Consider the following 25,375-nt stretch of genomic DNA (forward strand, 5'->3'; position numbering starts at 1 on the left):
AAATGTCATAAATATTACTCATTAAATGATCTTTGCAATAGATATACTCCAAGATGAAATGTTAAAGTGTGTTAACTGTTTATGCTGAGACGATGAACACCATGCCTATTATTATCATTTGAAATGCTTTGAGCAGAACTACGTTTATTAAGTTACGTTTTCTTTGTTCACGTTTGAGTAAGCTTTTTCAGTATTTTTCCAATGAATACATGTTGTGGTTTAACCATTGGAGAAGTATTGAAAAACACCTTGCAGTACGTTAAGCCTTTATTTATTTGTTTGTTTTTGGATAAAAGTCTGTTTTGTTTTTGCTGTTGGTGTTATTTTTTGGCCAAATAGATACAATTGTCCTCAAGTTTTCTTTTCGTTCATTTCTTTGCTTTACTCTTTATTTTCTCTCGCTCGAGTCATTTTTTTCTCCCTGTGCTTTACCTGTGTTGAGACGACGACTCCTTTTCTTTCAGTTCTTTTCTTCCCCTCCTCCTCGTCTCTCACATGAACCCGGCATGTTCTTTCCCAAAGAAAATCTAACGAGCCAAAAGAAACGATGGAAGTTTTAACCCTTCTGACCTCTGCCCTTCTGTGTGTAGTGTGTTGTTTTTCTCCCCTATTCCTGTCCAGCACTCACACATGACCCAATCTTGACACAGGCCAAGTGGGCGGCGTCTATCACTCGATGATGTCGCTGATGGACTCTGTTATGTCAGTGATGGACAGCTGGGACTGTAGGAAGAAGGACGAGTGTTGTGCCCAGTGTAGCTGCCTAGTCTGCAGAACCCCGCAGCTCTTTTAAATTTGGGCGAAAGGAGGAAAAAAGATAAAAAAGAAAGAAAGAGAAGTCGATGTTTGTCATTTTTCCTGTGGTGTGCACGTCTCATATTTAAACCAATACCCTACATTGAGGGGATACAGAGCGATGCTGCTGTACTTTCTCTGAAAGCCCTTCTGCTGTCTCTTGTTGTCTCTAAAGCTGATCGCAAGGACAAGTAGCATGGTACGGTCAACCTCAGGTTCTCTCCCGGTCATGTGGCATACTCTGTCATGATGTCTGAGGGTGGGGGTCGTAGCTGTGGGACTGAGCTGGATGTTCCCCAGCACATACACTCAGACACAACATTTTAGGTGCCATGTTGATGCAGAGGCACACATGCAGTCATGTAGCAGTGGACAAGCTTGTGTGTGTAGTGTTTTTTTGTTGCGACGGGTAATTTTTTTGTTTCAGGTGCCTCCTCTGGTGTCTTTTTGTTTGATTTGTTGTCTGTGATGTCTTTATTTCAAAATCTTTGTCTCCGTGTAACTACAGACAAATATTCCCACATCATCTCGCACTGTTACATAACATTCAACACCTAAATCAGTCACTGTCCCTCACACTGTCTTCCTGACACACACACACACACACACACACACACACACAAACACATTTTGAACCTTATTTTGATCATTAATAGCCCATTTCCACCCAGGAACTCTTTCAGGAGCCCAGGAATCTTTCACCAGGGGACAAAAATATGGTCATTTACCCAAGTTCTCAGTGTTTAAAAGGAAGATTGGTCAAAGTCCATTTCGCACATCTTCCCTAGAGCTTTATCAAAATGATAAGGATGCACTGGAGCCCATCACTAACAAAATACAAATGAGGGTCAGGCCTTTTTGTATTAACAATAGTCAAGTTCTGGCTTCCTGACAAATATAAAATGAAAGTTCTGTCTCCTTTTTCAGCTCTGTAGGTCTCACCCAATTAAATGCCAGCGCCAGAGTAAATACAAATACTAACAAAGTCTTAAACAGCGGACATTTTGTTCAATCTTAATGGTTTTCAAATGCAAACAGGAGTGCTTTAAATGGGACTCTCAGGTCCTGAGTTCAGCTCTTGTGGCCCCACGGTTCCTGTTATAGCTTGGTGGAAGCGGGCTCTTAATCGGCTTATCTTTGTTAGCTGTAGTTTGCGTGTTTTCTTCTTTTGCAGAGTGAGAGTTTTGTGAACTCTTTGATTTGCTTTTTATGTTGAGTATGACAGGTTACATTTTAGAAGGCCCAGCAGGACTTTATCTAGCTTGGAGTAAGAGCAATCTTTTCATTGTACTGAGGCTTGCCTGCGCCAGCTATATCGACCACGACATACACTCACTGTGACTGTTCAGCTCAGGCCCCTTAAAGTCCAAGCTATTTCATCACCCCCCCTCCTCTGTGATGTCTTGAGTTGGGAAAGAATGGCTACAGCTGGTTGGAGGCTACATGTGATGCTCTGTGACTGACGTGTTTGTCCGTGATGTGCCGTCGTTCCATCGAAACATGAGCATGAGCTGCTTCCTGTGTCTCTGTTTACTGCTGGACTCTCACATCTTATCTCATCCATCCTCTCAGGCCTCTTCTGCTGCTTCATCCACTTATTCATATATTGCTTAGTGTGGTTTCTCGTCATCATGTGAGCCGAAAATGTGTTGTCTGCTTCCATTCAGCTGCTCTCATTGTACTCATCATGTCCGTCTGTTTCATTCCGTACAAACTTTCAATCTGCCTCGCCTCTTTCTTTATCTTGTTCACTGTGTAAGTCATTCAGACGGTTGGCAGATGCTTACTAATGACTCTTTTCTCTTCGATACAGATTCAGCATGTAGTGACTCCTCTAAATCAAAGGTAATTCTTTTCTTGGTTTGTTTTGTTTCACATAAGTTACACTATTCTGTTTTTCTTTGCTGTCTTGTAGTCTGAAGTTTTGATGAGTCTTGTTTCTGTGTCAGCAGGGCTTGTGGGGGTCAGGGAAGGATCAGTGTAGCAAAGAGATGCTGCGCTCCTCCTTCTTCGCCAACCGCAAACGCAAGAAGCCCAAGGAAAAAGCTCAGTTCAGCAGTTCAGACGACGACCTGGACGCTGTGTTCCCCAAGAAGGAGCTCCCGGGGGAGAGCCAGCAGCAGCCTCTCTGGTCCCCTGGCAGCCGGACGGAGGAGGAGGAGACGGATGAAGCCAGTGTGAAGGAGAAGCTCCGGAGCAGCTCAGAGGAACAGCTGGACAAAAGCAACGTGAAAGAATCCCCCTCGAGCCGCCGGATATCGCAGCCCTCTCCCTCCCTGCCTCCAAAACAGGTTTCCTCCACCCTTCAAAGCAGCTCCCCCTACGCCTCACCCCCCGATTCCCCGAACCTCAGCTATCGCATGCCGATGGCTCACCAGTCCTCTCTGTCGGACCCGCCTTCCAACTACGATGACACGGTGTCCGACCTCGGAACGATGAACAGTACCAGCTCGCAGGCGTCAGTGCCCAGGATGAGGCGAGGAAAGGCGGCCGCTCTGGGTCCGGAAGCTTGCCCCAGCGGGCTTGGAGCGGAGGTCTGCTCCATCACCTCAGATTACTCCACAACCTCCTCCATGACGTTCCTGACGGGAGCGGAGCTCAGCACCCTAAGTCCAGAGGTGCAGTCCGTGGCCGAAAGCCGGGGCGGAGACGACGCCGACGACGAGAGGAGTGAGCTCATCAGCGAGGGGAGAGCCATGGAGACGGACAGCGAAAGTGACCTGTCGGTGTTCACTGTCGGAAGATCAGACCACCAAGAACCGCAGGAAGCTCCTCGACCGCTCCCCTCCCACAGACTCATCGAGTGCGACACGCTCTCCAGAAAGAAATCCGCTCAGCAGAAAACTGTCAGCGAGTCTTCGCTGGACAGAGCCTGGAGCGATAAGGAGTCCAACAGGCTGTCGTGTGTGATGATGCCGGGCAAAGGCTGCTCCACAGGCAGCCTCAGCTCCTCGTCTCGGAGCGAGTTAGACAAGGCAGAGCCGGCGTGGAAGCTGAAGATCACCGACAGGCTGAAGGTGCGTCTGAGGATGTCTGTGGACGACATGTTCGGCGTGGGCAGCGTGAGGAGCCGGTCCCCTGAGGGCCGCAGTAAGAAGAAGAACATCAGGCGCAGACACACCATGGGCGGTCAGAGGGACTTTGCAGAGCTGTCCGTTCTGGGAGGCTGGTCGCACGTTGGCATTGGCTCGCGCTCGGAGCTGTCGGCCGTGGACCAGCTGAAGCCCAAGTGCAGCTCTCAGGACTTCTCCATCAGAGACTGGATTGTGCGTGAGCGCCACCGCACCAGCAACCCCGAGGTCAGCCTGGACCTCTCCGATCAGCAGGGGGGGCTGTGCAGAGCAAACTCCCAAAACCTCGGAGCCTCGTCCTCCTCTGAACTCCCACATCGTCCCGCTGAGGTGTTGAACGGGGACGTTCCCCTGAGCAAAAATCTGAGCCTCTCGGCCACCGCCCACCCGCATAAACTCACAAACTCCCAGGTGGTCCACTCGCGGTTCTACCAGTACCTGTGATCAGTGTCGGATGCGTGTGTGTGCTCCGTCTGTGAGATGTGTACGTACTTGGGAGTCTGACAGTATAATGTCTGTTGTGTGACCAATGTTAGTGAATGAGCATGTTGTACAAAATTGTCCAGAGTGTGTGTGTGTGTGTGTGTGTTTGTTTGTTTAACTGTTGTGTGTGGTTGTGAAAAGAGAATTACTGCACACAGGGATCGTTGACCTTGCTCATGTATAAGGCATGAAACAAAATGGTGTTTATACCTTTTTTTTTAAATCCTTTTTTTTTTTTTTTGTTGACAAATGACTTTGGGATGGCGCAGCAGGAGGACACCTGTCCTAAAACAAATCCCTGTTATGCTGAAGATCGAGAGGACCTGTCGCTCGTGAGACAATGAGCCTGTGAAGTTTGTGCAAGGAAGTGTGAATAGGTACACTTGAGTTAAGATTGTTTAAAGGTTTAGCTAAGTGGCTTTAAGGACAAACTGACTTTTAGAATGAATAGGAAGTAGTGAAAAGAGTTTTTAGTTTTGCAGAGGAACTATTTTTGTGTAAAGAAAGTTACAATGTTCGGCGTCAGAGTCTCTCGGTAACCAAATGAAGAATGTACAGACGTGCTTGCTGTAATACTGACTAAAAGCTTTAGATGCTTATGTTTCACTCTAAAGCGTACATATTCCTATTTTTCTGTGTACTTGAAAAGTGTTTTTGGTACAGCCTTGTGTGTGTGGACTGCTGTCAAAGGGGCCTCTCCAAAGGTACGGGGGTGACGAGGAGACACTGGACTTATGCAAACGGAAAATAGAGTTCTTATTAATCCCAGTTCTGTGGTTTAAAGAGCAGTGAACAACATTCCTCTGATGCAAATGTAATGCTGTGTTGTAAGTGTTCGTGCTTCACACATCTGTTAGAGGCTGGATTGCAAAGAGGGGGGAAAAAAGTCAAAAGAAAATGGGTATTCGAATCAGAAAATCATGTTTTTTTCTCACAATAGGAAGTGCCTCGCAATGAATTGTTAAGGGTGCCATACTGTCTTTGCTGAGATACACCAAGATGTTACTGTGAATGACATTTTACTGTCGACTCTGTCATTCTAAGGGTTATGTAACGAAATGCCGATCTTCCATTACTTAGGCATTCCACTCTGGTCTTAACATGTTTTATACCTCTTTTTTTTCTCTCCTGTTTTTCATTTTTTGATTTTAACAGAACTTGAATTTTAAATATTCCTTGTAAAATAAGTAACTTAAATGTACATATACATGCCATGTTTTAGCTGCTTTACTTTTCATTTCCATCAGATTGCAGGATTATAGTTCAGTATTTTGAGACGATGATGATGATGATGATGATGATGATGATGATGATGATTATTATTATTATGATTATGAAGATGATGCTGATGAGGCCTGTTTGGGTGTTGTGGGCAGTTTGGTACTTCTCTGAGGAAAGACGTCTCTGCATGAGGAAACTCTTCATTGTGCTGGACTGTTTGTACTAACGCTGTGTCCTCTGATTGTTAGAGGGGTTCTGACAGACTCCTGAAACACTGGAAATAAATTTTGTCGATGGCAGATGGTCATGAATGTGTCCCCCCCCCCCCCACATTGTAGATAATAATCATAAGAGTGTTGTAAGCAAAGAAAAGACCCCCCAAAAAATCTATTTTGATTACTTTATAGCTATATTATTTAGTATTTTTCTTTTTGTCAGTGACGAAGAGCAACATTTAGTGAACCTTTATCCAATGTCTTAAAGCAGTTATACTTTCAGGCAGTGAAAAACATGTTTAGTCACTTTTTAAGCTGATGGGACAGAAGTCTGATCCCATTCCTGCTTGCTCATTCTGGGCAGTCTGGACGACACGATATTTCATCCCTCTAAATTCTGCAACTTCATCTAATTCTTATCTCCAATAGTAGCAATTGGATTGGAGCAACTTAATAATAATAACATGAATTAAAGGTCCCCTATTATATTCATTTTCAACGATATATTATAGGTCTCGGATATATACAGAACATGTCTCTGAAGTGTTTCAGTTTCATCATTGTAGCAAGTGTTTTTTTTAATTGGAATTACAAACCACACAATGTTGTATGAACTTCATTGTATCTAGTCTTCTTCTTACAGGTATAAAAGTTAAATTGCCCTTTCTCAGCCCTCAATGTGACTGAACTACTTATACTACACACAACAGGGCATACTGGCGTAGGTTTAAGTCACGTGTTGTTGGCTTGCATATAAAATACAAATAAAGCTACTCGGATACATTTCAAAACGCTTTATATACAAGTTGCACATACAACAAAGACTTAAACAATAAAAGATTTATACACTTTGTACATCAGCTGACTAGAAACCACTGACAATACTAACAAGTGACAGGGCTGAGAGTCAAGCCAATTAACACACAAGTCAAAGTAACTCACAGAATATGGAAAACTCAGCATAGTTAATTCACCAGTTTGGAAGGTAAATATCAAGAACTGTGTTTGCAAACTAAATGCTCTTCTGTCAGTATAATACCATCTTTCAAGCAGACATACAACTATTTTGTACTCTCCATGTTTTAAGATAAAAACGGTGCCATGCTTTGTGATTTAAACTTCCCTCGCTTATAACTGGCTATTATTTGAGGAACATCAAATCATCGGGTTTTGAGTCCGCAGTTCAGACAAGGCCTATCCATATTTACTCCGGTATCATGTGGGCTCCTAACATGACCATTTCACCCACAGTAAGGCACAGCGACTAAAAGAACAAGAGTTCAATTCAGATATACAAGGAGGGAAAATATGATTTCATAACCATTTCTGTATAGACACGTTTTTGGAGTACAACGCAAGTTAAAACATTGCCCTCGTTTGGTAAAGCAACTACGGACTGATGCAGCCAGACATCCATTTAAAGACACGACACTGAACAGAGAAATTCGGAGAAACAAGTAGTAATTATACTCATGAACACAATAATCAGTAAATTGGTTGGCAAGATTAATGAAACTGGCAGTCTTTCAAAAGTTAAATCTCAGTTTTTCTTCACGGGATATTTTGTGCAGTAAAGTGCCAGATTAATGTGCCTGATCAATGGGGAGACCCATTGCTCACCGGACGTTATGTTGATCCTCCATTTGTCCACTAGAGGGCAAACCAGTCCATACATTCCAAAGCAAAGACTGTTCACATCTGAGATCTGTCTTTCTGACCAGCAGCCAGCACGGGGTGAGGGGAGGGGTTATAGGTCGAGCCCCCTTTTTGCACATGCAGGTGCTTCAGAGTAGAGCTTAAATTTGATTGGACAGCAGGTGATGTGGGTTGGCTGGGTTTGAACAATCTCTTACATGTTGTGCTGTAAAGCTGGCCAGGGCCTCTTCAGAGGAGTTTAGCTGTCGTCCTCTTCCTCCTCCTGCTGTTCCTCCAACAGTATCTCCGGCACCCGGAAACACACCTCGAAGAAGTTGACCAGGGCTTGGCCAAGGTGCTGCTGTGTCCCATCACTGTGGAAGAAATGCCCCTCATCTGGGTAGATCTGTAAATAAATACCAAGGGATGGATTTATATAGAGGTATACATTATTTTCCTTATTCATTTTTTATTACATTTTTGTTAATTTATTAGACATTTAATTTGTAAAATACAAGAAAACTGGCCAAAGTGAAACATTTCAATTGACAACAATAAGAGAGGGAAGTATAACCTCATCTTTCTATATCCGGAAACAACAATTTATACAATTTAAAGGAATTGGATCACATATTTCTTTTCAAATGAAAAATGTTATAGCATAGTATAATACAAAAAAATATATTTACAGTTTTATTACAGAAGCTCATTAAAAGCCTATTACAGTGAAAGTTAAATCACAATTAAAGGAGGAATGTGTTTGAAAACAAAATTATTCCAACTTAATGGGCAACAGTGTAAAATGTTATTTTAAAAAAGTCATTCAAATGTTTATAGTATGGTATGCCATCAAATGCCATAAAACCATAATGGTATTCTTCAAAAAAGTACTGATTTAGTATATGTGTATAAATTAAAAGAATAGGTCATGGTATACCTTAAAGGTATGCTAGTATAGTTTGCCATTGAAGTCCAAATTATTTCTCCAAAATGAATATGTAGGTGTCTTGCCATGAAAAGCCTTACTTAAGTATGTTATAAAAATACTCACAGTACAGTATGTCTTACAAAAGTCTGTATATTTTGTCTTAAAAAGTATGTAACAAATTCATCTTATATTATTTAAATATGTCGTAAAAAAATGTAGTACATAGTACAACATTTCATTGGAGAATAATTATGTCATAAAAAAAACCTGTGTTTTCTCACCTGTAGAGTGTAATTGGCCTTCTTGCTGATTAAATGATTGATAAACTTGGCTGTGTGCTGGAAGTGAACCTTTTCTGTGGTAGAAGAAGAGAGAGGAGACAACACTTTAGGGTGTGATCACAGTTTAACAGTTTTAGTAACAGCATTATTGAGGAGTATTGTAGTTACCGTCAGCTGTTGGGTGAATTATCAAGTACTGCTTCTGCAGGAGCGGGCCTGCTTTGTGTTCTAAACTTGCCTTCTGAAGGAAACAGGGGAAAACCCACCATATCATACACAACATCTTCATAATGCCCCTTAATACTTCAATGCTTAACATCTTGGGTGTGTGATTTGGAGAAATTAAAACGTTACCGTATAAACTTGTGAATCTGTCTTAGAGCCGAGGTATCGTTCTGAGAATGCAGATGCTGCAATTGAAGGAAGAGGAAAAACAGAGTGAGGAGAAATTGTTGTGCTTTCAGCATCTTTTTAACATATTCATGGTAGAAAAATATGTTATACCATAAAGCTCGAAATCTGTGATGGGGGAGACTGCTGCTCCACACTTAAGTTCGTTAAACTCCTCAGAGCTCAGAAGCAACGTGGCCAAATATCCTCCATAAGCCTGAACAAAGGTAGGGGAGGAACAAATCAGGAAGTCTAATGAATTATTACGATAGGATAATAATAATATATGGTGTGAGCCTGTTGCTGTATCTCAGGAGCCTCTTTGTGGTGTGTTTGTACCTTTCCATAAACTCCCATTCGACTCTTATCAATATAAGCCTCTTTGGATATGATCCTAAAAGTGAAAGAAAACTGGTAAAACTTGCAATATTTTGGGAAGTCATTCATGCTTGCAGTGAAAGCAGAAGTCTGAACCTGAGTGCTTCCATCTGGTCTATTTCCTGCAGTGTTCCCAGTTTCCTCTCGACTTTGTGCAGCAGGTTAGTGCCCTGGAAGCCGCTGCCGTGGCCGTCGAAGCGGATGACGATGGTGCTGAAGCTGCTGACCAGAACCGTGGCCCAGTCCACCTGGAACTGCTCCGACACCATCTGCCCGCCGGGCGTCCCGTCCCTGTGCCAACACCACAGCCAGGTTGGTCATTTAAACACAATTAGACACATTTCTCACAGATGAAATGTAAACCTTCTTAACCTTTCTCTTGCGTTTCGGGTCAAATCTGACCGAGTGACTTTGTTTTTTATCATAAATATTGTGTTTTTCATGTTGAGTGATTTGTTCAACAGTGACACACCTATGATGTTTTCGATAAGAAACACACACACACACACACACACACACACACACACACACACACACACACACACACACACACACACACACACACACACACACACACACACACACACACACACACACACACACACACACACACACTCTGAATGAAGTTGATGGGCCCACTGGTGGGTCCGGATCATATACTGTAGTTGAAACAACACAATGAAACACTGGCTTGCTTGTATCAAATGAATACATCCCATTCATTATTGGAACGGGAATAATCTTAGCTACAACACTAACTAAAGCCTTTCCATCTCCAGTAAACACAGCCTACATGGCAAGCTTTTTTATAATATAGTAATGTAAAGTAAACACTATCTTTGAACTAACTGCAAAATTACAACACAAAATCACCCATGGTGTCATTCTGTCTGCCACCCCTTGATTCTACTTGCTTTGGCTATTCAAATGAGAGGTCAACCATTAAAATTGGATAAGGGCTTCAAGAGTTATCACTATGCAAAACACACCAGTCAATTTTGACGGAAAATAGTATGGAAAGGTGGTTATGACCGAACGCAAGAGAGGGGTTAAAAGTCTTACACACATTTTATCTTAGTATCCTTGGTCTCATAACCAGACAAATAGAGGGTTTTCCATCAAATGAAAACAGCACAAATAGGTATAAGGGAAACACAACAGCTACAAGGAAATATAAGAATGACCTTGCTGTGTAATGCAATGCAATACACCACAACCTTATCAACCTATTTCGTATTACAATGTTCATGATGCAGTATATAGTGCAGGATATACTAGTTCATATTAAATTATGTTTTAATACAACACCGTATTGTGGGGTTAGTTGAGTTTGGTAAGTAATTGGCAAATTATTTTAGTAAATGATAAATCAATTTGGTATATTTCTGTCAAGCAACAATTTCAAAGCTTTACAAACAAACAAAGTCTAAATATGTTGAGGAGCAGCTTAACTTCACATTGAGGCCTAAAGAATTGCAATATGTTCAAGAAGAAGAATCGGAGGATGAAACCCATCCTAGTATCCGATGCCTTGCTCAAGGGCACTTTGGCAGGTCCCAGGAGGTGACCTGAAGTAGCTGTCCACACTCCATTTTAAGGTCGGTTTGGGGACTTGAACCGGTCTCAGTCCAAGTCCCTACTGGCTGAGCACTGCCATAGATCAAAGAATCAAAGATAATTGACAGAAAGGCTGCATTACAAACTGCGGGCAGTAGCTTAATAGATGCCTTCTAAATCCAGGAAGGCTCTAAAGCATTTTGGGAAATGTATGATCCAGATTTTGACACCAAAAAGGAACTGAAACTCTTGATATCCACACTTTTGAAATGATTCTGTCCTTTAATGACTCTCCTGTGATTCCCCAATTAATTATTGAAATATTAAAGTGCTGCAGTATCCTATTGAACAATTATGAATGTAACTCAGTTGATAATGTTCTTTGCACTGTTTCACAGAGATGTCTTTGTGATAAAAACAGCAGGCGCATTCATACTTACACTAGCAGCAGTAAGGGGTAATGGGCTGTTTCTACAAATCCAGCTGGCTTCAGGATCTGCATTTCCAGACCTACAGGAGATAAGACATGGTTTCTGGATTACAAGACGAGTGGCTGTTATTTCATCAGGATGTACACATAGTTATTGTGTATTTGCTTATTAAGCATGACTACATACAGTAGTCGTCTATTTTGATGTCCTTGTACTCCACTCTGGGCATCTGCATTTGGTTGTAAGTGTTGTTTAGTCTCTCGTTTGTCTCCACGTCAAACACCTCTGTAGTTAAGCGGATTAAAAATGTCCTTTGTTAAAATCTTTCTATGACAGATCTATTCATGACTCAAAACAATTATACAATTCAAAACAGTGTGCTGAGCGTGGGGAAGTTGGAGGACAACACTCACTCTGTTTATCCTCAGTCCTATAGATAGCCACGCTGGGAATATTTGGACCTACATGGAACAATTAGGGAAAAACTGTTAACAGGAATACAATAATAGAAGGTAATTTAAATGTAACAAAACGCTCAAATGCGTGCATCACAAATGTAATCAAGCCTCTGAAACCCAGCAACGAAAACCCTGTCTCATGTTAAACAGCTTCTGCAGTTAATAATCTACTTCCATCCCATGAGGAAATGGCTTATTATTTCACAATTGAGCTGCTCTCCAAAGATCCAATTAATAAATAAAAGCCACTGGCACTCTCTGGAGTTAGCCTCCTGAACAAATGAGCTTCCATAAAAAAGGCAATGTTGTACCCCTGTGATGAAGCCACAAGGGCAGAAAACCTAAAATAATGACAGCGTATGTCCAAGGAATATATACTAAACAATGACAAAGTCTATTTTCTTATGACAAACAGTAAAAAGACAGTCTCTATCAGCGGCTCCCATGACTGTTGGCATGCAGTCAGACAATACATCTATTTCTGTGGCTGATCAGAGGGATCCCGCAGTGGTTTGGTTTTATCTGCTAATGTCTAGTTCGATATAAGCTCTCAACCTGACGAGGAGCTCTTATTCAGTTACGCTTTTTACTGAATATGGCTCTCTGCAGACTCTCATTCTCAGGAGTGCTGCAATGTAAAACGCTCTCAGACTGCAGTTATAAAAACAGCCTTCACTCAAGAGATTCAAGGTCAAGGATTCTCACCTTTACAGTTCAGTAAGAAGTACCGCATGTTGTGGCTGAATGAAACGTCCACATAGCCGCAATTGAAGTCACAGGATAGGCAGCAGCGGTTGAATGGAGGGATTGTGTCAGCACTGTGGGATTGCACTGAGTGAGTATCATTAACAGCACATTGAGAAAAACACAGAAGCACTCACTAGCAGTAAGAACATCTGACCTGTACAAGTGCCGTCGTTTGGGGTCGTCTTCTGTGCTCAGAAAGTATCTGGAAAACACCAGAACATGAGCATCAAATAACAGAAAACCCCCAGATTCTGCAGCACTGGCTGTTTGAACAACATCCAAATGTCTTACATGAGGTTCCTTTCATGATTGTAGGCCAGGATGCTGGTGACGTCCCAGTCTCCAGAGGTCAGAGACTGAAGTATGTCTGTGCTAGTGTTAGGCTAGAAGACAGTAAGGGGCCGTTAAACACACTGTACCAAACCTTCAACACAGATATTATACGGGGATTTAATTACCATAGAGGTGGACATAGAGATGTGGAAAAACTTTCCTCTCCCACCCTGAGGGATCGCTCTGATGAAGAAGAATTTGTGTCCATCGTGGGAGAAGAGCGGAGCTTCATTCTGTGGAGAGGATGGAAAAACATCTGTATGGGTCCCAAAAGATGCCTGCAGGGCTTTTGTATTTCCTGTTTACTTACTCAACCTCAGACACACAATGTTAAAACTACACAACAGAGGAATAGTGATTCCATCACTCACCTGTCTGTGCAACCAGCTCTCACTCTCATCCTCATGTTTCTGTATAACAAACCAAACAGCAAGAGTGAGGAGGAAGACATTTTTCTGAATCCAGTTTACACACGAATTACAGATATTGTTATATTAATGTACTCAGCCTTAAGCCTGTTCCGACTTATAGAAGATAAAATGAATCAAATAGTTTGATATTTTGAGACATACTCTACGAAGAAAGAGCATTTTAAACACTAAACTGATAGAAGTATTTCCCTGAAATATTGAATCATTCATATTAAAAACAGAATATCCACAACAGAAAAGTTAAATAATTTTCCAAATCCGCTGGGACCGGCAATCTTTAGAAACGTTTACAAAGAAAGACTAAACAGTATTTGTTAGGGATTATTTTCTGTTATTTGGGTTCCGCAGCAGAACAGTGTTTATGATATTGACTCAAAATGAACCACAGTGCCCATATTCACTGTAATGAAAGGAACATGTCAAGCAGTGCAGTGTTGTTTCTCATTTAGGTGTGCAATAAATGGCAACAATAAATGTCTGGGTACAAAGGAATAAGCTATGTCAGACTCTAGCTTCACATGTTTGTTAGCCGGCTTAAATATATTGTCTGTTTTGGTTATCTTGTGGGATTCGTTGACAGCTCAAAAAACGTCGCCACATTTATCCTTTACACAAAATACACACTGGCAGCAGATTTCACACTTTGTTAAGAACATTTTGCAGAAGGCTTCACCTTAATGCAGACTCCAGTGGTAGCCTCGCACAATGTCAGGATGGAGTTGTTCTGGCCTCTGTTCAGCCAGTTGACAGCCAGTTTAGTGCTGGTGGCCCATTTCACCATGGTGATATAATATTCCCTCCTGGAAAACAAGAAAGTGAGGATGCATATCCAACCTCTGTCTTAACCTGCTTTAATGGGCAGTTCATCCCAGAATCACAAATACATATTTTTCCTTTACCAGTATTTCTATTTATCAATCTAGATATGTTTGGTGTAAGTTTCGGAATATCGTCCGTATAGGTGTTTACTTTCTTTTAGTTTACATAGTATTGATAATACAGTTTGATTGACAACTCATTCTATTAAGTGACCCAAAAATAGCGAATTAAATAACAAACAATAAGTGAAAATGAATAAATAATGATAACGTTTCTCCAAAATAATGCTATATAGATCCATTATATGCCAGAGAAGCTAACTAGCCCTACAGGTAAAGGAAAAAACATGTTTCGATTTTGGTGTGAACTATCCCCTTTAGGAAAATGCTCCAGGGCTATTTTTGGTGCTTGTTACTTCAGACACAATGAGGCACCGTTGTGCTGTCACTCACCCGATGCGGGGGTCATCAGGTTTCTTCATCACCACGGTGTGCAGGGGCCCATTGAGGCTCACCACTGACAGGTGCACTACAGGGTTCTCCTCCCCAGCCTGCAGGCCAACAGGAAACCAGATAGGTCAGACTGGATTTCACTTGAAGACACTGATGAATTGTCTTTCCGTTGTCTTCAGAGTTAAACATGTTCTATCCATCAAAGTCCCTTATGCATAACAACAACAACGTGAATATTTAAACCTCTAATTACTGACTTTTGTTTCTGGCTTTGGACAACGGAAACCAGTTGTGCACACGTATCTTCACCTTGTACATTGATACGGGGAACTTGTTAGCATACATTCAGGTCACAGAGGTAGCCGCCATCTTCTCTAAAATACAGTTAACCAGCGATGTCAAAAAAACTGACGGCTGTTAAAACACACTCGCTATAATAATTAACAATATGTAGCAGTTGGATTTTCTTATATTGGCACCTGCTATTTATGAAGTTATTTTGTGTCTTCATTTATTTTATTTAAATTACATTTTGGGGAATATTTTTCAGAAAAATGCATTTCACTGCATTTATTGAAGCTGTTAAGAAAGAATGAGTGTGAGATTGTGGCTGTAGACCTGCCTTTGGGTAGTGATACTCCAAGGTGCCGGGGTACGGCGATCCTGTGAAGAAGGGAACTTCCATCTTTGGCACCAGTGTGTCATTGATGGTCATGTAGGCCAGACGAAGCCCGTCTGGAGACCACCAGTGGGCTATGTTTGTCTGCAGGATCTCCTCTGTAAAACAACCAGATCAGACACACACTGTGAAGCATGCATTCAAATGAGAACCATAAAACAAGTGAGATGTGGAACAAAATAAAATGAAGTTTTCTAAAGACCAGGCTGGAAAGTCAAATCATTGTTAAAATCCATTTCATTATGTTTACCTCCTGACACAACGGTCAACAAACAACAACAAAAGCAACAATACCACGCCCCTAAAATGCAATGTTTCACATGTAAAATGTGTCTAGCTGAATTTGCAGCCATACTGTTAGCTGGTGTACTTATTATATTCTGACACTGATTAAGACATTTCCAATATGATACTGTTAAACAGACACGGGTTGAATTATACAGATATCCCTGATGATTTATTGTTCCCAGACCCTGTGCACTGAGGAAGAATAAACCAATTACTCATATTATTCTTTTGACAGTTTCAAAAACAGAAACCAGAAATGTGCATTACAGTAGATACGTATTTTTAATGTAGAGTTGATGCCTGGGAATTTCTACTGAAAATGAATTGAGAAGAATGAAAAAGACAAAAATTGAGTATTCCTTCTCACATCATACTATTTTGTCCTTGATCCTCCCTTAATACTTTTTAGCAGCTTCCTGGTGAGTGATTCTCATCCAGCAGGGGGCAGCAGAGCTCTATGAAAAGCACTTACAGTACAAATGACTGTGCCTACATAAGGAGATTCAAACTGTCTTTTTATTGGCAAAAATTGATCAGCTCAATCTCAATCGAGTTCATCATTTTATTATCATTGATGTCATGAGGCTATATATTTTTTTTTGACATTACAAATGGAAAGGGTGAAGTCTGCTGTAACATGGTCAGACGGCGAAAAGGACACTCGTCAGTGATGTATTTCGAAACCTTTTTTTGGGTGACTATTTGTTTGAGTGCATCAGGATATTCAAGGCCTGTGCCCAAAATACATTTGCCAACTAAATGTTCTCTGAAACTCAGCAAAACATAGCATCTATTTAATCCATTATTTTATGAAGGTCAGAGCACTTAATAAGACTCCTGGCAAGCTGCTCTTACAAAAACAGTGCTTTTTAAGGACATTTACCATCAAACAAAGGACTCAATCTGCATCCATAAAAGACAAAAAAGAGGAATATTTCCTGTAACAAGATTTACTGTAACCTTAAAAAGCTTTAAAAAGATGAGATGGTTGTGTGTTTTTTGCCATCAGACACTTTCAGTCAGGGGTTGCTTTCGTATTAAAGTCAATTTCTTTCATCTCCCCCAACCTACTGCTCTACAGGAACCATAACAAAAATCATCCCAACGTTAATCCCCTGACTTCCCTGTCATTAATATTTTGATCAAAGTTAGAGCTCTCACACGTTGATGCGTTTTTGTGACTACTGAGGTATACTAATTAAATGTGATCAAAGACCCAAAGATATTTATTATTTTCAGCATTGTTCAAACCCATAGGACTTTATTTAACATTTTTGTTACTGTAGGAATGTGTCAGAAAAAGGTGAAAGGCTGTTACTCAAGACCATCCAGCATCTAAAGTATTTCATTTGATGTATCATTGCAGATGACACATTATATGTGAGTTATTACAAAAAGATCTGCATGGTATACTGTACCTTCAATGAACTAAACAAAAAGCTCATTCATAATGTATAAAAGTCCCTTTCAGTCACATGTAAAGGTTTTATGGCATTATGTGGAAATTTAAAGGTCACCTTTTATGCAAAATCCACTCTTTCATGTCTTTTATACATAAATATGTGCCCCCTCTGTGTAAAGAGATTCAGAAAGTTTAAGGAACAAAGATTCTCTCTATCTTTGTCCTGATCCATTTATATAAAAACCTGTCTGAAAGTTAGCTGATAACATTTTGGTCACATTTTGGTTGTGCCAATAACCAACCAACGTAACACCCGCCCACCTTATCACCTTAATCTCCTCCTAAAGCACCATTGTGGTTTTTTCAACCAAACATCTTGCAGAGGGGCATGGGGAGGGGGGCAGCCCGTTTACATTTCAAGCTACAGACATAGAATCAGCACTTCTGGAACAGGGCTGAAACAGAGGGGTATATGGCATGCTACAATTCATGAACCGTTCTGTATTTCAAGCCAAACATTACATAGACATGTTTTGTATATATCCGAGACCTATAATACATTGTTGAAAAAGAGTATAATAGGGGACCGTTAAAGGAATTCCTTTTAGAGGTTTATAAGCTCAGTGAGCTATAGTACATTATTTCCCTCAGGGTTAAGGAACTCGTGACTGCAGAATTACCGGAAGAAGCCTCATCTTGAACCCTTTTCAGACAAACCTACTGTATTACACCTATGTGATTTCCTCTTTTGTGAGACAGTCTATTAAACCCTGACCAATCCATGAATCACAACACATAAACATACTTAGGTTCCCTTGAGCATTGAAAATAAACTTATTTTCATGTCATGTTATGTTCCCACAACAAAGAAATAATCCCATTAATGAAAAACCCTATTAGAGTAGCCCCTGAAGCAGCTCTTGCAGTGTAACTGAGTTTCTTTCAATATAATATGCAATTACATTACACAACTACACTGCAATCATTATCCAAAACAACCCTCTGAATAAACCCAACATGAATCATTTCAATAGTGTCAGAAAAATAAGTCCTCACTTTAAATAAGAAACGTATAAACTTTATAAATGACTGCACAGTGAGAAATCTTCTGAAACATGGCAGCGCCTTGTGAACCAAGCTATATTCGAGTGTTATGTAATTGCAATGTCAGTCTCACATATGCAGTAATCAGAAAACGACTCATATTAATTTACAAGTTTGCCAGCTTTTGAACATCTGCTTATTGAGATTGCAGCGCTGCAGACATGAATTAATTAAAACTGCCAGAACAGAAAGACAAGCTACGGGAAGCCTAGAGAGGGAGGGGCACTGAAACGTAGCCAGCTGTGCTCTTTCAAATTGAATCATGAACAGAAAACTCACAACACGCCTCCGGGTGGGGGGCAGGTGTCACAACACTGAGTCAAAATGTGTTTCTAAATGTAGATGGCTAAATACAACATATGTACTAAAGCATGTGGACACACCAGACCAAAGCCTGGTCCATTAAAAAGTCTGGAATGAATATCTTTAGTTTAACAATGCTCACATGTATGTTTGAAATGTACAAACCCACAATGAAATCCTCCCTTTATTCTGAATTTCCTATCAGATCAAGCACCAAACAGCAAAGCTAGCAGCTAGCTGTTGAACATGGTGGAGAATTCAAAATCTAAAGCTCCAGATATTTCCCTCAAACAAGGCTGCAGCAGAGTTAATAATGGACTTGTGAAACAACTCCAAATTGATGCTAATTTTAACATATTTTCCAAATCAAGTTAAAATGTATATATTATACTAGTAAAGTAATGCTACTGCATTAAAAACGATACCTCAGGCAATCTTGTGCTCTCAAATGTTCACCCCACCCTACTTGCAATGGCTACTACAAGCCTGGCCACATCATTCAAAATCCAACCTCATAGTCAATTTCAGGCTCCAAAATCTGGAGAGAAAAGTCATACAAAAGCTAGTTAATGATTTGAAATGTTCACATGCAAGTTTGGAGCTCAGCCATTCCTTATATATATCTTTGGCAATGTACTGTTAAACTTACATCAGTTTAGTCGATTCAGAAAGTGACAGAAACTCGTACTCTTGCAGAAAGTACATTTTTTGCATCATGGAAAAGATTCATGTAATATCATTTATGGGCTTGGTAGTGTTTTTTGGGGCTTGTCGTTGTCTTACCCTCATACAGCCAGTCCGCAAGGCCGTTGAAGACAACTCCCTCTTTACCCGTGGAAACCAGGCGGATCGCTCGGTTATCTACTGTTGATCTGTAGTAGATATTGTTTTCAAATATGAAGATCTGGACAAAAAGAAGGACCAACATTAGTCTCTGTTTCACTGTATATAGCCAAAAGTCATTATATGTATTGCTGTAACCTAAAATTGTATTTCCTGAGCTGCAAAGGTGGAAGTAATCCATGCGTCTCACAATTTTCCATCTACAATACTGTATGAGCCTTTACGCTAAACCCACATGTGGCACATAAGGACTTTATCTTAATCCAGATGAACACCCACTCAATGACACTTACAAGCTAATACAGTCTCAGACAACACCTGCCTTAAGCGCTGTATTAAGGGATATTTGCATCATTACTGCCGGAGCAGGATTCCTCTCAAACGCAGTATGAAAGAGGCCCTACTGACACACACACACACACACACACACACACACACACACACACACACACACACACACACACACACACACACACACACACACACACACACACACACACACACACACACACACACACTTTCCCCTGTGTTTATCCAGACATCATGCTGTCTCCTGAGGGTGGGCGACAGCGGATCTAAGCTGCGGGTTAGGCCTCGAATTTAAGCCGCAAAGATGGCATCGCCTGCAGGAATTAGGACACACTGTTGGCAGATAAGTATGTGACACTTAAAAAAAACCTCTGTCAATCCCCTCCAGTGTTTCCACTGCTTCATCTGGTGCCAGCATAAAGGAGATGAATGTGGGATTGATTGTTATCTGAAAGACAGGCCATGTTGGTGTGGCTAGGCTGTCAGCCGAAACCTTTTCAGATATATCTAAGCCCGGCACAAGAATCAAAAACGAGAAAGACATGCTTTGGCTCTGATCTATGGCTGCTGTTGAGAAAATGTAAGTTGTATATTGTGGGATCAATATCTGAGAAAAACAGATCAATGCAGCGCTGTGTAAAGCAAAGGAAGATGGTCGTTGGCAAATGCTGCAAAGCAGACAGGAAGTCATAGACAGCTTTCAATAAGTTACACCCAACAGTCACACAGTTAAGTTACACAAAACAGTACAGAAAACAGAACGTATTCATTATCGATAACTATGTCTTCAACAAAGCTGCCTCAAAACCTGATTACACATTATTAGCACCAAATGGTTGAAAGAGAAACGTTTTGTCTCCATGTTAAAGGCAGAACCCGTTATAGCGTTTAGACGTAAATGATGCTGAATGAACTCTGAAAAAGCAAGGGCAACTCTTCCCTCATTCAATTACTTTTCAATGTTCAAGAGGGGTGAGATGAAAGTAGCAACATCAAAGATACCTGTGAAGCTCACAAAGCAGGGTTTCTATTTGAGTGTGAGTGTGTGTTCAGATGAGTGTGTGTTTTCAGTTGTGAAATATTGCATTTTTTTCAAGTGGTATTTTCATTAGGCTTCATTTTTTTTTCCAAAATCCACTTCCTTGTTGCACCCTTTTCCTTTGTGTTAATGTTACCTTTGTTTCAGTGTGTGTGTGTGTGTGTGTGTGTGTGTGTGTGTGTGTGTGTGTGTGTGTGTGTGTGTGTGTGTGTGTGTGTGTGTGTGTGTGTGTGTGTGTGTGTCTGTGTGTGTGTGTGTGTGTGTGTGTTGACCAGCCTCACTGATTGCTCTGTCATGGTGGAGTAATTGCTGGCAGCTTAATGAGGCGACTGTCGCTGGATTCATCTCCCTGCTCCTCTCACTGTACATCTGATGCTTCACTGCACACAGCATTACTGCCACAAACACGCCTTTATGTGCTGATGAAGCACTCACCTGATTATAAATTACTCCAAGTCGAACAAACTTGAAAAATCCTTTTTTTTAAAGTGTAGGGAGAAAAAAAAGGAAATGTTGCCAGGTCGGACAAAAACAAAAGACGAGAACTCATCTCGTTTTTTTCTCGCATGACCTCAGCTGTTCATTAAATGAAACGCGGAGCTACAGTAGCAGCAAGGCAAAAAAACAATCAGGTATACTAACACCATACCAAATTACTCTGCCTTCTTCCCTCAGCCGACAAAGTCTCACCCCACACTTGAAATGTGAATATTTTCTCCCAGCGATGTATCTGTAATTTAAGCAAATGATTCATAAGAGCAATTATGGAGAGAAGTCTTCGAGGTAATAGCTGATGAAACTTGGGGCTGTTGTCGGAGCCCTGCAATCCAAACAGAAACTAATTTGAATTCAACAGGGTAAAAAAAAGCGTAGGCAGCAGGAGAGAAAATAAAACAACAGATAAGCAGGTGCATGGGTCAATGGCACTTTTAAGCTCTTCAAAGGATTCATCTGCCATGTTTTACTTACTGTCAACACATTGCATCAAAAGACTAAAACTAATAACCTATTAGTTTTTTCACATTACCATATCTCTTACCGATCTGAGGCACTCAGATCCAAGCCAATTCCACTGAACATGTAAAGATTTGAAAATGTGTTCACAAATATAGTGGTATAGTATATTTTGGACCTTTTTCAGAAATTTGAATCCTTAAAATGTGTGTCTCAGAGGTCATATGATTATACAGATTTCTACTTTGGTCAGAAGAATCACATGTTATAATGAAATTAATTAAGACTTAAAATGACGTTTAATTGAATTCATGAAGAATGTACTGCTGCTATTATTCAATTTATATTAGTTTGAACCATTCACGTAAATTGACCTGAATTCCTTGTTATGAATGTGGTCAGAGATGAAAGTAAATCCAAATACACACATTCACCTTTTGGTTATAGATGTTTTATAATCCAAAGATTTCTGGCTAATAATTTAGAAACTTTATTATATAACTAGTTCAGCACTTTTTCAAAGCTTACTCAGGAAATTAATGATTGAAATGCAAATAAGAACTGCAATAAAACCAAATTGAAGAGACCAATCAAATGGTGCATTTCACAAAATGAATGTAGATGGTTGCAAACACACACACACACTCAAGTTTGTGCCATGTGTGGGCTCCCCCCCGCCCGCAATCCCAGACTGTCCAAGCAATGGATTGTGCCACATCGAGGCCATCTGCCACTGTGGCTCGCACCAGCTCATGTATTGTCTCCAAGTTATGAAGGTAAAATGGTGTTGCTTCCCAGTGACATTGATGGAGGTCAAAGCAAGGAGAGCTCAGCCCGGAAATCCTTAAAATGGTCATTACAGTGCACATAAACCTCTTATCGCCACAACTATTGTCTGTTCAACTGTGAAAAACCATAAATCACTTCTGTGCCCCGTCTGCAATGCCAGGGTAATTCTGACAGATCTCCACCAGCATGCCAGTATTCGCCGAGTGTAATCTCGAGGGCACGGCCTCCTTACCAGCTGCTCGCCTCGGGGTCCCCATCCAGCAAACTGCAGGACAGCTTCATGCACTTCAGGGGGCTTCAAAGGCCAAGTCTCCCTGTGGAGGCAAGACATTAAAAAAACAATAACATATTTGTCTGTTTTCACGCCAGATGCACAATGCATTATGTATCTGAATACGAATGCACAGTCAGAGAAAGGAAGTCGGGTGAGTTTTGGATTGTTTTCTCAATGTAGGCTTCATCAATCATCCAAATCCTTTTTTTTTTTAGCACAAGCTGACTTTGCTTGGCTCTCTACAAATACAGAACAGTGGGGCAATAAGCAGACAAGGATGGATGGAAGGCTAAAAACAGGCCAGGCTGATCACGGCGCACAAAATTAAATTGAGCTTTAATGCGTTCACACAAAGTCAGAGAAACAGTTAAATGGGACTGAGGGCTGCCTACAGGAGGTCAGGCTAAGGGCAGATTAGCGTCCAGTCACAGATCTGAGAGGTACACTGACACAGGGCGGACCAAATCATTGTTTTTTTTCAATTCCCACATTTTTAGTTTAAAGACTTAATGCCCTCTTCACCAAATGTTAATACTATGTTTGACCCACATGTTTGACATACTGCAATTTGTTTGTTGACCTCAACATTATTTTGCAAGGAAACAAAAATTGTATCTTTGTTTTTTTTATTTTAAACTTGCTTTTTATTGTTCTCTCCTGCAATTCGATTGGTTGGACAGTTTTTAACATACTTTTTAATCTTTTGGTTTGAGCGAAGGTAATGAATGGAAGTTAAATTTCATTTTTTTTGTAATTTGATCATGTTTTTTGATGAGTATAGCATAAGTAAAAGCAGACAAGAAGAAGAAGAAATCATGGGGGATATAGCCACAGTTGTTTAAAAGTGTATATCCATAGCATGGTGCTTTTAACTGCAGATTTGCCAGTCATCACCCTATGAATATATTTAACAACAAGGTCCAAAACATATCAAAAGCCTCAGTCATTTTCTTATTTAAAGAAGTCGAGTTAAGAAAATTCTAAACTGTGGTTTCAGTCTGAGTCAAGTCCACACATATGTCATACAGAAAAAGGATAAAAGCCATAGACAATTCAAGAAAGATACAAGGTAAGTGGTTCTTACTGTGTCACAAGGCTGTAAATAATGTACTTGGCCAGATAGGAGTGTTGGTAGATCTGCAAAGACAAACAGCATCACATTTTAAGAAAGCTGACTTTAACTCAGCAGATTTTTCAGCTCCAAAGTTTATAGTTCATCCGTTTTCTACACGAAGCGACCCCTTTCTAGGGCTTATCCCTCAGAGCAGAACCTCACCATGCTGCTATAGAAAGTTATAACACACACTCATTCATCTCATTTCTATACATTTTAAATAGTCCATTGTCAAAATAATTTGAGGCTTTCCCATTATATTATGTAAAATATTCAAGGACAATTTAAGACTGCAGACTATATTTTTGCCAATTGCTTTATTTTATTTAGTTAGACACAACCTTTTTATTGCATGTGTCTTTATTTTGCTGAATGTCATATCACTCAAACAGATGTGTACAATAATAACAAATTGAAGGACAAAATGAAATGGTGCCAGGTAGCACTCAGTGTTTCTTACCGGTTTCACGTCAAAGGCGAACAACACGTGTTTCATGTCAGGAGACACCTGGTACCTGGCGGCTCTGGATCTGTCCTGCATGGATAAAAGAAACACCCTCGCAGTAAGTGAAAGACCCACAACAGCAGCATAAGAAAGTAGAATAACTGCTCTTGAAGTACACAGTAAAAGTAAGATGAAGTTAAAGGATACTCACAAACAACTGGTTCAGCACAACAACCGTTCTCTCCTCTGTGTGAACATTAAGCTTCACAACATCTCCTTCCCTTGTACGATACAGCAGCTCATTGTCTGTAACGGAAAATACAAATCGACCAATCAGGGAGGGACATGGTTGAAAATTTACCAGCATCTTGTTCCTATATCCAGTTTACTATAAAGTGTCTGTGTTTTCGATTGTCTGGAGTTAGCAATATTGCCATTCAACCTGCAGTAACTACACTTTTTACTGTTGGGTTAATTATAATTGAACGTTTACTTTAATAAAAACTATTTTCGTGAGCTTTTACCATTACCTCCTGGATGTCTGATTTCTAAGCAGAGGCCTTGTTTTGTTGTTGGACAATAAATAAGGTGGCTTTGTATTCCTCTTCACACTGGATAAGATAATATTGGATTCTTCCTATTGGAAATTATTTGACAAGAGTAGTACAGACACTGTTGGAAAAACAAACACTAACTCCCTTTGGGCCACTCTGGGGTTGTAAAACAAGCTGTTATACCAACACGTGACCTTTTTTATTGATCTGTAGAACGGTTGCTTATTGACACATCGATTAGACAGCAGATCCATTTTGAGTTGTATTTCTGTCCAGTTTTTAGTTTTAGCTCTAATTTCTAGTTTATTGGCCCCCTATGCCCCGTGCTCCTGGCCTTCATGCTCAAAAATGGTGTGAAGGTGCTCTGGTCCATGCTTACTTTAATTTTTCCCTACAGCTAATTTGTAGCAAAGTGCAAAGTATGTGTATGGGTATGTGTGAGAGTATGTCTAGTGGTAACTTTTGAGAAGTTGAGACGCTTTGTGATTGTGCTGCAAACCCACGGGGACAAATAGAGTACCTACCTATCTATTTATCCCTCACAATAGGATGTGAGTGTGTGATGTGTCCAGGCTCCAAGGACTGTTATAATGCTGCTGTTCTTGTCATCCTACTCTGTAGAAAAGTCTTCTCATTAAATGCTAGACTTTCTT

The 25,375-nt window shown here is 40.6% G+C and overlaps 2 protein-coding genes across 5 annotated transcripts in view; one reads left to right on the top strand and one right to left on the bottom strand.

Moving 5' to 3' along the window:
* arhgap21b (Rho GTPase activating protein 21b) overlaps positions 1 to 5,869 on the top strand; it is a 35,588-nt gene extending 29,719 nt beyond the window's left edge. The window contains 2 exon segments of the mRNA XM_063885457.1: positions 2,609 to 2,640; positions 2,748 to 5,869. Of these exon segments, the coding sequence (XP_063741527.1) occupies positions 2,609 to 2,640; positions 2,748 to 4,310 (1,595 nt within the window). The 3' untranslated portion in view covers positions 4,311 to 5,869.
* Positions 5,870 to 6,564: 695 nt separating this feature from the next.
* Positions 6,565 to 25,375, bottom strand: part of LOC134865760 (dipeptidyl aminopeptidase-like protein 6) — an 84,358-nt gene continuing 65,547 nt past the window's right edge. For all 4 annotated transcript variants that reach the window (XM_063885460.1, XM_063885458.1, XM_063885461.1 and 1 more), the window contains 23 exons: positions 24,380 to 24,474; positions 24,184 to 24,258; positions 23,694 to 23,746; positions 22,568 to 22,649; positions 19,185 to 19,305; positions 15,248 to 15,402; positions 14,626 to 14,723; positions 14,028 to 14,154; positions 13,295 to 13,333; positions 13,049 to 13,156; positions 12,882 to 12,973; positions 12,745 to 12,792; positions 12,549 to 12,661; positions 11,799 to 11,846; positions 11,572 to 11,670; positions 11,395 to 11,464; positions 9,494 to 9,688; positions 9,359 to 9,413; positions 9,134 to 9,236; positions 8,984 to 9,039; positions 8,798 to 8,870; positions 8,630 to 8,703; positions 6,565 to 7,826 (listed from right to left, as the gene is read on the bottom strand). In XM_063885460.1, the coding sequence (XP_063741530.1) occupies positions 7,680 to 7,826; positions 8,630 to 8,703; positions 8,798 to 8,870; positions 8,984 to 9,039; positions 9,134 to 9,236; positions 9,359 to 9,413; positions 9,494 to 9,688; positions 11,395 to 11,464; positions 11,572 to 11,670; positions 11,799 to 11,846; positions 12,549 to 12,661; positions 12,745 to 12,792; positions 12,882 to 12,973; positions 13,049 to 13,156; positions 13,295 to 13,333; positions 14,028 to 14,154; positions 14,626 to 14,723; positions 15,248 to 15,402; positions 19,185 to 19,305; positions 22,568 to 22,649; positions 23,694 to 23,746; positions 24,184 to 24,258; positions 24,380 to 24,474 (2,126 nt within the window). In that variant the 3' untranslated portion in view covers positions 6,565 to 7,679. The remainder of the gene's footprint in view (positions 7,827 to 8,629; positions 8,704 to 8,797; positions 8,871 to 8,983; positions 9,040 to 9,133; positions 9,237 to 9,358; positions 9,414 to 9,493; positions 9,689 to 11,394; positions 11,465 to 11,571; positions 11,671 to 11,798; positions 11,847 to 12,548; positions 12,662 to 12,744; positions 12,793 to 12,881; positions 12,974 to 13,048; positions 13,157 to 13,294; positions 13,334 to 14,027; positions 14,155 to 14,625; positions 14,724 to 15,247; positions 15,403 to 19,184; positions 19,306 to 22,567; positions 22,650 to 23,693; positions 23,747 to 24,183; positions 24,259 to 24,379; positions 24,475 to 25,375) is intronic.

Source organism: Eleginops maclovinus, chromosome 6 (assembly GCF_036324505.1).
Source record: "Eleginops maclovinus isolate JMC-PN-2008 ecotype Puerto Natales chromosome 6, JC_Emac_rtc_rv5, whole genome shotgun sequence".
NCBI lineage: Eukaryota > Metazoa > Chordata > Actinopteri > Perciformes > Eleginopidae > Eleginops > Eleginops maclovinus.